This window comes from Polypterus senegalus, chromosome 2 (genome assembly GCF_016835505.1).
Source record: "Polypterus senegalus isolate Bchr_013 chromosome 2, ASM1683550v1, whole genome shotgun sequence".
NCBI classification, from domain to species: Eukaryota; Metazoa; Chordata; class Cladistia; order Polypteriformes; family Polypteridae; genus Polypterus; species Polypterus senegalus.
This window is the reverse complement of record NC_053155.1, coordinates 201,722,150-201,734,494: the sequence shown is the minus strand read 5'-3', so window position 1 is coordinate 201,734,494 and position 12,345 is coordinate 201,722,150. Positions and strand designations below refer to the sequence as shown.

At 36.3% G+C, this 12,345-nt stretch overlaps 1 protein-coding gene across 1 annotated transcript in view; it reads right to left on the bottom strand.

The window, feature by feature from the left end:
• The window catches only part of LOC120524451 (cilia- and flagella-associated protein 47-like), a 644,864-nt gene that overhangs the window by 391,856 nt on the left and 240,663 nt on the right, over positions 1-12,345 (bottom strand). Inside the window, exons 42-43 of the mRNA XM_039746304.1 lie at positions 6,799-6,949; positions 2,121-2,209 (exon numbers count right to left, since the gene is read on the bottom strand). Of these exons, the coding sequence (XP_039602238.1) occupies positions 2,121-2,209; positions 6,799-6,949 (240 nt within the window). The remainder of the gene's footprint in view (positions 1-2,120; positions 2,210-6,798; positions 6,950-12,345) is intronic.

The following is a 12,345-nucleotide window of genomic DNA, read 5'->3' as shown; positions in this document are numbered from 1 at the left end:
TGTGTGGTTTTTTTTTTTTTTTGCATGAGTGGGTCCAATGATGAACTGGTTTCCTTTTCAGAGCTGTTTCCTGCCTTTGCACCCAATGTTGCAGGAAATAGGCTAGAGTTTATTATAGCCCTGAATTGGAATAAGCAGGTTTGACAATGTTATTTTATTTTAATTTTTATTAGTGTATAATGTATTGGGTCTATAAGTGGAAATACCACTTTAAACATAATTTATATCATTGATAATGCAAAAGAATGCATATGCATGGTGTGCATATGCTTAATACAATCAATTAGCAACAGACAAAACAATTCAAACCACCTACAACTGAACACCAGCAAAATCAAGGAGCTGGTGGAGGATTTTAGGAGGACCAGGCCCCTCACAGATCCTGTGACCATCAGAGGTGACTGTTTGCAGAGATTGCAGACCTATAAATACCTGGGAGTGCAGCTGGATGATAAATTGGACTGGACTGCCAATACTGATGCGTCTTTCAACATTTGCAATAAGATGCTGCAGATGTTCTATCAGACAGTTGTGGCGAGCGCCCTCTTCTACGTGGTGGTGTGCTGGGGAGGCAGCATAAAGAAGACGGACGCCTCATGCCTGGACAAACTGGTGAGGAAGGCAGGCTCTATTGTAGGCATGGAGCTGGACAGTTTAACAGCCATGGCAACGGGCGCTGAGCAGGCTCCTGTCAATCATGGAGAATCCACTGCATCCACTGAACAGGATCATCTCCAGACAGAGGAGCAACATCAGCGACAGACTGCTGTCACCGTCCTGCTCCTCTGACAGACTGAGGAGATCATTCCTCCCCCACACTATGTGACTCTTCAGTTTCACCCGGGGGCGTAAACGTTAACATTATTCAAAGTTATTGTCTGTTATACCTGTATTTTTATCACTCTTTAATTTAATATTGTTCTTTATCAGTATGCTGCTGCTGGAGTATGTGAATTTCCCCTTGGGATTAATAAAGTATCTATCTATCTATCTATCTAAAAGTTGGCAAATTTTCAATTGAAAGTGCTTAATTTACTAGCTAAGCTTTGATAAATTATGACTATGGTTATTCTATAAAAATGCTCAGCTTTGCAACACTATTTCAGATCAGGAGTATTTAAAAATGGCATTATGGCAATCCATGGTTTATATGCAGAAAAGCTGGTGAAGATGATCTAAGCAAAATGGCAGGAACTATTACCAGTTATAAGCTAATAAATTATGTTGAGTCATGTCGCATGGTGCTAAAGTCTAATATTGACAAAAAAGGACCTGAAAATAAATGATTATGGATTTTATATACAAAAATTTGATCTATGTAGCATGAAAGCCCTATTGTAACTTCTCTTAAATATTTGTTTTAGGAGTAACAGAAGTTGCAGAATTACATAATTAGCAATAACAGAATTATTATTTAACTTTTAACTATTTAAAGCCTTTAATGTTTTATAGAATTAACTGAGACCTATCCAAATAACAAAAAGATACATTTTATTGCAACATTTTTGCAAATAACAAATGTTTCTGAAACATAAATACTGCATAGCATGATGTGGAGAGAACTCTTTCCACCAGTAATATTGCTAAATTAAAGTTAAGAATTTATACCTGGGTACAGTAAGAAAAAAAACCACAGTGCATAAAATAAAAATGTAAAACAACAACAAGAAGCTTAATGTCCATCATCAATGGTTATCCATTACCTTTCTATATTTTACACTTTAATTCTATGTTGATTTTTATCATTAGCACATGGTGATTAGTATACAATGTCAATGTCAGTTACTCATGTACTTCTTTAGGAGTCTACGTTCATTTAAATGCCAAACTGCAACAAACTTACAACAACCTGCCAGTGAGTACCAATATTTGCTTCAAAGCCTGTACCTTTGCTGTTAGGCCACTCTGACCAATACTTTTGGTTCTGTATACAAATGGTGATAGATAATCGTACACGCCTGCCTTTTCTAATGCCCACTTTCTTCCTCCCATAAAACCCTACTACATAAAACTAAAAATATGAAATACAGCTTCTGTTCCTTTGGATGCATCCATGCATTTTATTTTATTACTTATTTATTTATAAATATTACCTATTTTTATGAATGGAAAAACCTTACCTGAATTCCCCATCTTTTTTGAAAGGGTTTGTGGTTGTGACATGGCACTTATTTAGTTCATAACATGGAGAAGAGCATTTAATGACACCCTATAAGAAAAGAGAAATTAAAAACTTGGATTAAGTATTACAAATTATTACGCGTGACACACATTTAAGAAAAACGACAGGTATTGATTAGTAAAATTTAAAGGCACAGTAATACTGCTAGTTTAGCAGGACAGTCGGCTATTTTAAATACCAGTCAATTAATTTGCAAATTAATAAGGAAATTGTTTATTATGTTCATTTTATTTATTAGTTTAAGACAAAGGATAAAAAGGTTTCTGAAGATTTTCAAAAGTGGTCCATCTACACATATAGTGTAAAGTAACCAATTAGTGTAAAGATAAATTAAATCCTTCTAAACTGTAAATGAAATGAAAATTAAGAATAAAAAAATCCTTAATTAATTATGTTGTTTATTTATAAACAATAACCAAACTAGATATTACAGATACAGGAGATGTTAATAGAGAGAAAAGTTGTAGGAATTCAGAACAATCTGCTCATTCAAATTATTAAATTGGATACTCTGTCTTCTTATAAGTACCAGGCAAGAAAGATGCATGAATTTTATCTAACCAAATAAGCCTCAAAGACCGAGGGGTCTTCTCTCACTCTTTTTCATAAACTTAGTTATATCCTTAACATGCCTGGCTGTATATAGCAACACTAATCCAAATGAAAACTACATCATATAAAAACACACACAGAACAGCCTGTTTATTAGGGTGTCCCCCGTTTGTTCTTAGAACAGCCTAAATTTGCTGTGGCATGAAATTAATAAGGTGTCAAAAATGCCAGTCATGAATGTATGTCCACTACAATTTCTTCACATGCAACATAATTTTGCAAATTTCCTGCAAATTAAACTCTGCTCCCAGTGCTTCATCTATTTCATAACACTAATTCTTCTCTATATTGAGATCTGGGGGCTCATGCATAACACCGTGTGTAGAATTCACACTAAAACATGGCATACGGACAAAACACACGTGCCTGCCGCCCCTCCCAGACTCCTCGCAGAATTACACTTTCTTTGAATATGCAAATCAATATAAATAGCCCTTAAGTTCAGCGAACTGTGAAAAGACAATGGCAAAAGTACAGGGGAAAATAGAAGAATTTCAGCAAATACCAAGTTGAGGCAAAGAAAAATGTACTATTTGTTGGTTTAAACAGTGATATAAAAAACAAAAGGAACCTGATCGAGTGACATAGAGTGTCGGAGAAACTCGAAAGCTCAAGTTCATAAAGTCACACAGTGCCTGAAATACAAAAGAAGTTGTCAGATATCAAAGTCACCGTGATATATGCATGTTGTAGCTCATCGTCTGAGTGTAATATGGAAGCTTATTAGGGTACAGAGAAAAGAAAAAAAAATAGGGACACAGTGGGAAAAAAAGCTCGAAATGTCAACTTTAATCTTGAAATTTCCACTTTAATCACATAGCTTATTTTGTCATTAAAGCAAAACGTCACAAACTTCATCTTAAAATCGTTTAATTTACTAGTTTCTCAAATTCCATCGTTACTAAAGTAGCACGTTAAGTGCTTTGTTTTGTATGTGTTCTTCTCTGTGTGTGTGAATCAGTACATTCTTCTTAAACAGCCTTTCTCTTCCTGATAGTGACGCTCTGGCACCCAGTCCAGAGATTGTTCCAGCCTCCTACAAGATGCTTGCTGCACCGTGCGTGACCTTCTAATTCCTGCCCTTACATTTCTTTCTCCAAGTAACTAATCACCACACAATCAGCTCTGTAATAGATGTAAAGCCATCTGGAAGCTGAGAACATCGATTCTTCAAAACTTTTAAGGAACATTCAAATATCTTCGTTGTACATGTTAAATTATTCTATCCATCTATCCATCCAGGGTCGCGCCAGTCCCAGCATGCATACAGCACAAGGCAGGAACAATCCCTAAACTGGGCGCCAGTTCGTTGCTATCAGTCTACCATGTCCTCACATATTTAATTAGAGTTCAAATGTGTGTCACTAAAATAATCTGTGGCAAGGTGTAATGAAAGATCTTAGGTTTGACAATGGTCAGATGTTCTTGACACAGCTGTGACACTTTCATGTATGAATGACCCAACATAATTGCTTTTCTGAGTCAAACCATTTTATGTATTTGTTTTATTTAAAAACTGATGCAAATTAAACCACTTACAAAGAATCAATTAGTTTCATCAAATCAATCAGTTACAATTGGGCCGTAAAAGTTGAATAAGATAAGAATCAATACATGATAAATTAACTTGAGGATACATCTAAGATTAGCTGCTGATTTGAGCCAGATAAAGTATGGGTGGACTTCAGCCCCTGTATTGGACAAAACAATTATTGAAGATATATGGACGTGTTAAATTACAAGGAAACAAATCTATGACCTTTTCCATCATCCTTCGGAATGCCATTTACTACACATACGATGCCCTGGGATCTGTCTATTTGCTTTAAATAGCACTATACTTGAGAAGAGGTGATATGACAATGTAGACAACTAGTATATACTGTATATATATACAAAAGTTTGGACACTCCTCCTCATTCAATGTGTTTTCTTTATTTTCATGACCATTTACATTGGTAGATTCTCACTGAAGGCATCAAAACTATGAATGAACACATGTGGAGTTATGTACTTAACAAAAAAAGGTGAAATAACTGAAAACATGTTTTATATTCTAGTTTCTTCAAAATAGCCACCCTTTGCTCTGATTACTGCTTTGCACACTCTTGGCATTCTCTCGATGAGCCTCAACAGGTAGTCACCTGAAATGGTATTTAACTTCTTGAGAGTTCAACAGAGATTTTAACTCTCCATTGGATACTTCTTTCAAGAAATCTGAACTACAATTACAGACAGTCAGAGACCCTCTAAAACCAAAAACTATCAACATGTTATAAATCAATACAATTTTCTCATTTAAATTGGAACCTGCTGTCCATGGATATTAACCCACCATAAGGTAAAGTTACACTCACAAATCATGGCACCAAGGAGTGCAGATGTGTTGCATGTTGATTAGCACATGCAAGTAAGAATTTCACGGTACTCTGTACACATGATAGTAATGACCCTAGAAACCTAGGAGATAATGTTAAATTCTGACTTTCTTAGTCACAGAACAGAGCATCAAAAGCAGTAAAGAGTTGCTGGGTGGGAAAAGTACTAATATGTTTTAAAGCTTATCCAACATTTAAGAAATGTCTTGATAAGTCTCTTTTTACTTTCTCACATAGAAAGTACAGGGAAATTATTTTAATCACCCAAAAATTCGATGTCGAGATTTTGATGAATCTTGACGTTTTAGACCTCATTGACTTTCTCATATACAAAGTATAGGGAAAGTATTGGAATTATCCAAAGATTCCATTTAGAGATTTTGCTGAATCTCAATGTTTTAGACCTCCCAGAGTCTGAAAATACATTTTTGGAATTATGTCTGTGTGTCTGTGTGTGGGTGTGTTTGTGTGTGTGTATGTAAACATGACAACTTGTGTACTCTTTGACTTAGGTCAACCAAATTTAGCATATTTTACAAAACATACAGTAGATTTCTATCAACTTTTGGGCTATTTCCGATTACTGGAAGTGGTACTTTACCTTTTATTCATGCAGCTGCAGAGTCCAATTTATTCAACTTTACTTTTATAATAATTGTTCAATATATTAATAATTTGATTTTATTTTTTGTTGATGGTTGTTTAATGTACATAATACAGTATATAAATATAATCATTGACTTGTGGTTTACTCCTCAAATATCCATCCCCATATATGAGTACACGAGAAAATCTAATTCTAGTATATTTACTATATATTAGAAATATATTTACTGCGGTGGGCTGGCGCCCTGCCCGGGGTTTGTTTCCTGCCTTGCGCCCTGTGTTGGCTGGGATTGGCTCCAGCAGACCCCCGTGACCTTGTAGTTAGGATATAGTGGGTAGGATAATAGATGGATGGATGGACTATATTTATTGCAAAGTTACAAAAGACACTTCCTTGAATTAAGAAGCCTACAAAGAAATATCCATTTTCTCAGACACAGGCATCCGTATAATATTTTGAGGACTGGTAGTGTTAAGTAGAAAAGAGCTTTCTCTATACAAGTAATTAAGTGATTTACTAACAACATAATAAAACACAAACGTATACATCTTTGAAATTTTTTAAAGAAACAGAAATATTGTTGGTTGTGTAGGTTTAGAGTATCCCTAAGCCTAGGTTGTTTGTCAAGAGGATCACTAGGAATATATATACACACACACATTTGTAACCCTGTGATGATTAGATTAGATTAGATTAAAAAGTGATTTCGAAAACTGATGTGATATGTCCTCTCTGTAGCTTTTAAATGAAAACAGAATTCACTTTCAAAATTCATTCATAAAAGAGCATTCAGCAGAACCTGTCAAAAGTTATAAATATCCCTGGATATCTTACACCTCCAAACAGACTTTCAATTGGAGTATAGAAGCAGTCTGCAAGAAAAGAGTAAAGAATTCTCCACTCCATAAAAAGAAAGTCTTTTTAACAATTATTTTAACATTATCACAATTTATACTATCCACTTTTTTCCATTTGTTTTAATTGAACTTTAAGGCTTGGTTTTGAAATTTGATACTCACACTTGATGTAATGCTTGTGATGTTAGATCTCAATGTAAATACCAGAGTTCCACCATGTGGTCCTGTTGATAACTTTGCTGTAAGCAAAAGTATTGATTCCACTGGTCGCAAAAAGCGACTGGTGAATTCCACAGTTACATTTGTCTGTCCTCTGCAAAGCAAGGAAAAAAATCTGCATCAAATACTGAACAGAAAACAGGCAAGGTTTAAATAAATGTAAAAAAAACTGGCATTGTACTACGCATCTTATAATTATTCATGACAATTTGATTTAAAAATACAATTTATAATACAATCATTTGTAAAAGGATATTAAAGTTATTACTTTGTAGATGCTGTTTCAGACAAAGAAGAGCATAATATTCAGCAGGTGGTGGACTACTAATAATGTCATATCCTAGGACCCAGGGTGGTCACTTTGATATTCCCATAAAGATCTTGTTGTCTCTTTGAGCAAATAGAGCAGTGCAAAACACGGTCAAGGCAAAAACAAAAATTAAAATTATTGTATTTTTTGATGTTTTGCTTAGTTTAGTTGTATTGTGTTATTTACTAATACTTTTTCTAATTACATGGATGTTGACCATTTTAATAAACATGGAATGGTATGGTAGTGTAGTGGTTAGTAATGCTGATTCACTGGTAGTGTTGAGGTTATGAATGCACATGGGTCCTCTCAGGGTTGGTACTGGGTTGTGAATATAGATGGATGGATGTATGAATGAATGAATGGATGGATGGATGGATAGATAAATCAGAGTTATGCATTATACAGACATGTTATTATTTGTATAAAGGATCCCCAGTAGCATTTCTAGACACACTTCTGCTGAGTAATTCTTTTAAAGTGTTCAGTGTTACTGTGACAGAGAGGATGTGCAACATTGTTTAAAAAGGCACTTAGTTTTGTTTTCATTCCCTCCTTTGCTACAACCTTCAGGGGGTCAAGTATCTGTCTTGTAACTTAGCCTGCCTTTTACATTAGCTTGATTTGGGGAGCCTTTCTTGAATTGTTATCATTACCATGTTAGCTAGGAGAACTGACAGCACGGACACAAGTGTGCACACAAACAGCATCTGCCCTTTGTGCTTGTTTGGACAAAAACATCTGTATGAAAACTAGTGACAATAAGGGGAAGACTTGGCAGCTGTCTGTCACTTTGATTTTTGGTTAGTGTCTAAACTCTATCATCCTCAGCTAAATAGAACTCTACTCTCTTGATCGGTCCCCCAGTCTCAACAGCAACTGCAACCGTATTCACTGCCAGTGTACGTTTGTTTGATTGAAAACATATAGTATATATTGCAAAAAGCAATATTAGATTACTTCACAACTTTTTGCCTAACTAAATATGAAATATATTGTCCATTGTTGTGCAGATTCTTTGGTCATAAGCTTTATTATTCTTTAAAAGGAAATATTGATGTGTAACTTCTATCACCTGGGAAGATGTATTCCAAAGTTCTAAAACATATTCTGACAGTAGTAACTGAAATATTTTGGAGGGCTATATGAAGCAGGTACCAAAATCATTCTTGAACAAAATATCATGAGGGTGGGAGTTACATATTATATTTTTAGAGAGTGTTGAGTGTTGGTGAAAAGCCTTACTTTAAATAAATAATTTATCCTAATACGATCCTCCACTGTTGTTTAAAAAAACACCCCAAATTTTATTTATTCTCAAACAATCCATAAAAATGCTCAACATAAGGAGTATGATCAAACTGTTTTGTCTGGGTTTAGAGCTACATGTTGATCATCACATTTTGGTGTTCTTTTGTGTATGCTCCCACTCAACAACTGGTAATGTCTATATTATGCCACAGAATGTGCCTAAAAATTAACGTGAGAAAGAAAAGTTTCCTAAAAGATGGTTAATGAAAACAGAAACACTTCCAGGAAAGACAAAGATCAAAATAAAAAAGCAACGTTAATATCAATTTATTTATATAGCATATATAATATTTATATTACTTATTAACAAAGGAATGCTGTGGCCAAAGAGCTTTACAATAAAAGAAGAAAAAAACATACAATTAACATAAATAACATAAACAGAAATAAATAAATGAACATAATAAAATAAATAATAAATAGAAGTAAGATTACATAATCACAATAAGGAATATTACTGAAGGTCACGAAAAGCAAGTGAATAGAAAGGAGTCTTTAATCTTGTTTTGAACAGTTCAATTGTAGGCGACTCCTTTATGTAATGAGGTAAATAGTTCCACAGGTGAGGAGCAGCAGCAGCAAAAGCCCTCTCCCCCTTAGTTTTACACTTAGTACGAGGGACAACAAGAGATAAATCAAAAAATAAAATCAAACAGCTAGGACCAAAACATTTTTCATTAGTCAAACAAAAATATGAAGTTAACAGGGTTGCTCAAACCTAGCATTGGGCCTGCTTACAAATCAAGCTAAGTACACTAAAAGAACTTTCAGCATATTGTGTATCCTTCAAGGGACAGCACAAGTTGTAACAATCGCAAATTTATAGAGACATCCTTGTGATAACATTGGTGCAGTGAGAAACACTGAAAATCATCCATATATAAATCCTTTTAAAATAACATCATCTTCTTTACATGCTTAAAGCCATTGTCTAAAGTGCATCTGCATATCTGCAGATATTAAGTAGAGCTGAGCCTCAAATAACCCCATTACAGAATTAGCAAATTTGGGTTGGAAGGAAATAGTTAAATTCTAGTTAAAAATTCATCTTGAACTTGGTCTTGGATTCACTATTGTTTGAACTTTATCTTGAATTGGTCACAACCTCTATGTAGACTTGGTCTTGAATGGTAGTGGGCTGGGACTTGCCTTGGACTCAGGAGGGGCAGACTTGACTACAGCACTGCCTGACAGTTCAGCCACACACTCAGCCCATTTTTTTTTTTTCCTTTTTCTAAGAGACATCCGACAGATAAAACCTCTCTTTTGTTTGTGCTGTCCAAAACATCCAGTTTGCTTCTTTCCTTGTAACCACATGTATACATTGGACCACTGGCTGAATGTTCATTGGCAGTCAGCTGTCATACACACAGCAGCCAACATTAATGGATTAAAGGCAAAAGCAAACTGGCTCATCAGAAACCATTATGCCTGAGTTGAAAGGGATGTAAAACTATGCAACTAGCGGTCATGTATATGTGCAGAGACTGTCCACGACTTACTAGTCTATACTAATAAAAGGCAAAGCCCTCACCCACTCACTCACTCATCACTAATTCTCCATCTTCCCGTGTAGGTAGAAGGCTGAAATTTGTCAGGCTTATTCCTTACAGCTTACTTACAAAAGTTAAGCAGGTTTCATTTCGAATGTGGCTTCCCTGCGCTAACCGAAACCGATGTACGTACTTATTTCGGTGGTAGGACGCCACTGTCGGCTGCCATATTGAACTTTCCAACGTCACTACTTCTCCAACTTCCCGTGTAAGTAGAAGGCTGAAATTTGGCAGGCTCATTCCTTACAGCTTACTTACAAAAGTTAAGCAGGTTGCATTTCGAAAATTCTATGCGTAACGGTCGACAACGTCCACCATGTTGAACTTTCTTATTTATGGCCCCAACTTCACGAAATTTGGTAGGCGGCTTCCCTGCGCTAACCGAAACCAATGTACATACTTATTTCAGTGGTATGACGCCACTGTCAGCTGCCGTATTGAACTTTCCAACGTCACTAATTCTCCAACTTCCCGTGTGGGTAGAAGGCTGAAATTTGGCAGGCTCATTCCTTACAGCTTACTTACAAAAGTTAAGCAGGTTTCATTTCGAAATTCTATGCGTAACAGTCATAACGGTCGACAACATCCACCATGTTGAACGTTCTTATTTATGGCCCCATCTTCACGAAATTTGGTAGGCGGCTTCCCTGCGCTAACCATGTACATACTTATTTTGGTGGTATGATGCCACTGTCGGCTGCCATATGGAAATTTTCAACGGTCTTTGTTACTTATGGGCTCATCTTCAAGAAATTTGGTACGCGGGTTCCCAACGCTAACTGAATCCTACTTGCTTACATATATACATCCATAGCCTGCAGCTCGGTCACCGTGTGAGGCGACTTGGGTCCCCCATCTCAACGCCTCCCATGTTGTTGGCTGCCTGCCTATATAAGGCCATCCATCACTCCTGTCTCTAAATTCCCTTCCTTGCTTCGCCACAGGATTCACATCTCCCTGCTGATGACTACCGCCTTTTTATTTAATCCACAGCTTCTCCGCTGTTTTATTGTTCATTTATTACGATTATAGTTATTTTGTAGGTATTTTAGACTTACCTTACATTGTTCAGGTACCCATTTCCTTTATCATTCCAACTGTACCCCCATTAACATGTCTATCGAGGTGATCACCATCGATCAAAGAACTGTCACTTACCGAGTGGTTTCCATGCCCGGAGATGGCACCTACCTTTTCCATTCTCTTTGTTACATATTGCAAGGCCATATCAGGCTCACTCTTGATATCCGGAGGAACATTGGGTCTTATGTATTGAATGACTGGGACAGGTTCAAGGTGTGGACTGATGACGGTGCAGGAGATAATTATTCTACACAGGAGCACTATAAGAGTGAAATGCTTAAGCCAGGGCTATTCAATTACAAATTCAGTTGGGCCAGATTGTCAAACCAAGAAGGTTAGCTGGGCCAGTCATTTTAGCAGCAAAGCAGCTCGTAATGACACATTTTAAAACCAACACAAACAAATTTATTGAAAAACATAAGGTTTATTCGTTGTTTCTCTTTTAACTTTGGTCAGTTTGCAGAGCAAAAGGTGCATACAAAAAGAGCTGAATTAACAAAATCTGAGGTATCTCCTATTTTTTCCACTTACAAAAGAAAAAAAAAACTGACCTAGGCTACATATCTGACCTATCTGATCACAAAGTGCATAAAACAAAATAGTGCACAGTAGTAGGCTATTAGAAATAACATTGTTTCCTTTTGAAACAAAATAAACAACTTGCACACATTTGACCCAGGAACATCTCAAAGTACATAAAATAAAAAGTGCACAGTATTCAGAACTATAACAACACTGAGGGAACATATTTTAAATCACCATGTGTGATTAGGCATGCCTCTGTTACGCATCCCACATTATATTGATGTATTGTAGGCTACAGTTACCCTGCTGACTTAGTGGGAGAAGTGACATTTTTTGTTTTGAACGAGAGCAGTGACTTTAGGCTCGTAAGTTGTCAATGCAATTTGAAGGCATTGGTGGAGAGTATGGTCAGTCAGGGAGCAACAAGAGTTGTTTTTTATGGAGTTCATGTGTGAAAAACTTGACTCACATGTATATGTTGATCCAAACATACTGAGCATGACGATCGCTACTTTCTTAATGTTAGGGAACTGATGTGCGTTGACATCAGTCCAAAACATTGCAGGCCCGTTAGTGGAAAGCTGCTGTGCCATGGTTACAGATGACTGCATGTCAACAAGTTCGAGTGTGAATTTCCCCTCGTCAATGGAAGGGACCACTTTCTTAGCTCTGGTGGATAAGTCCCCTTCTATTGCAACAGTGAACGGG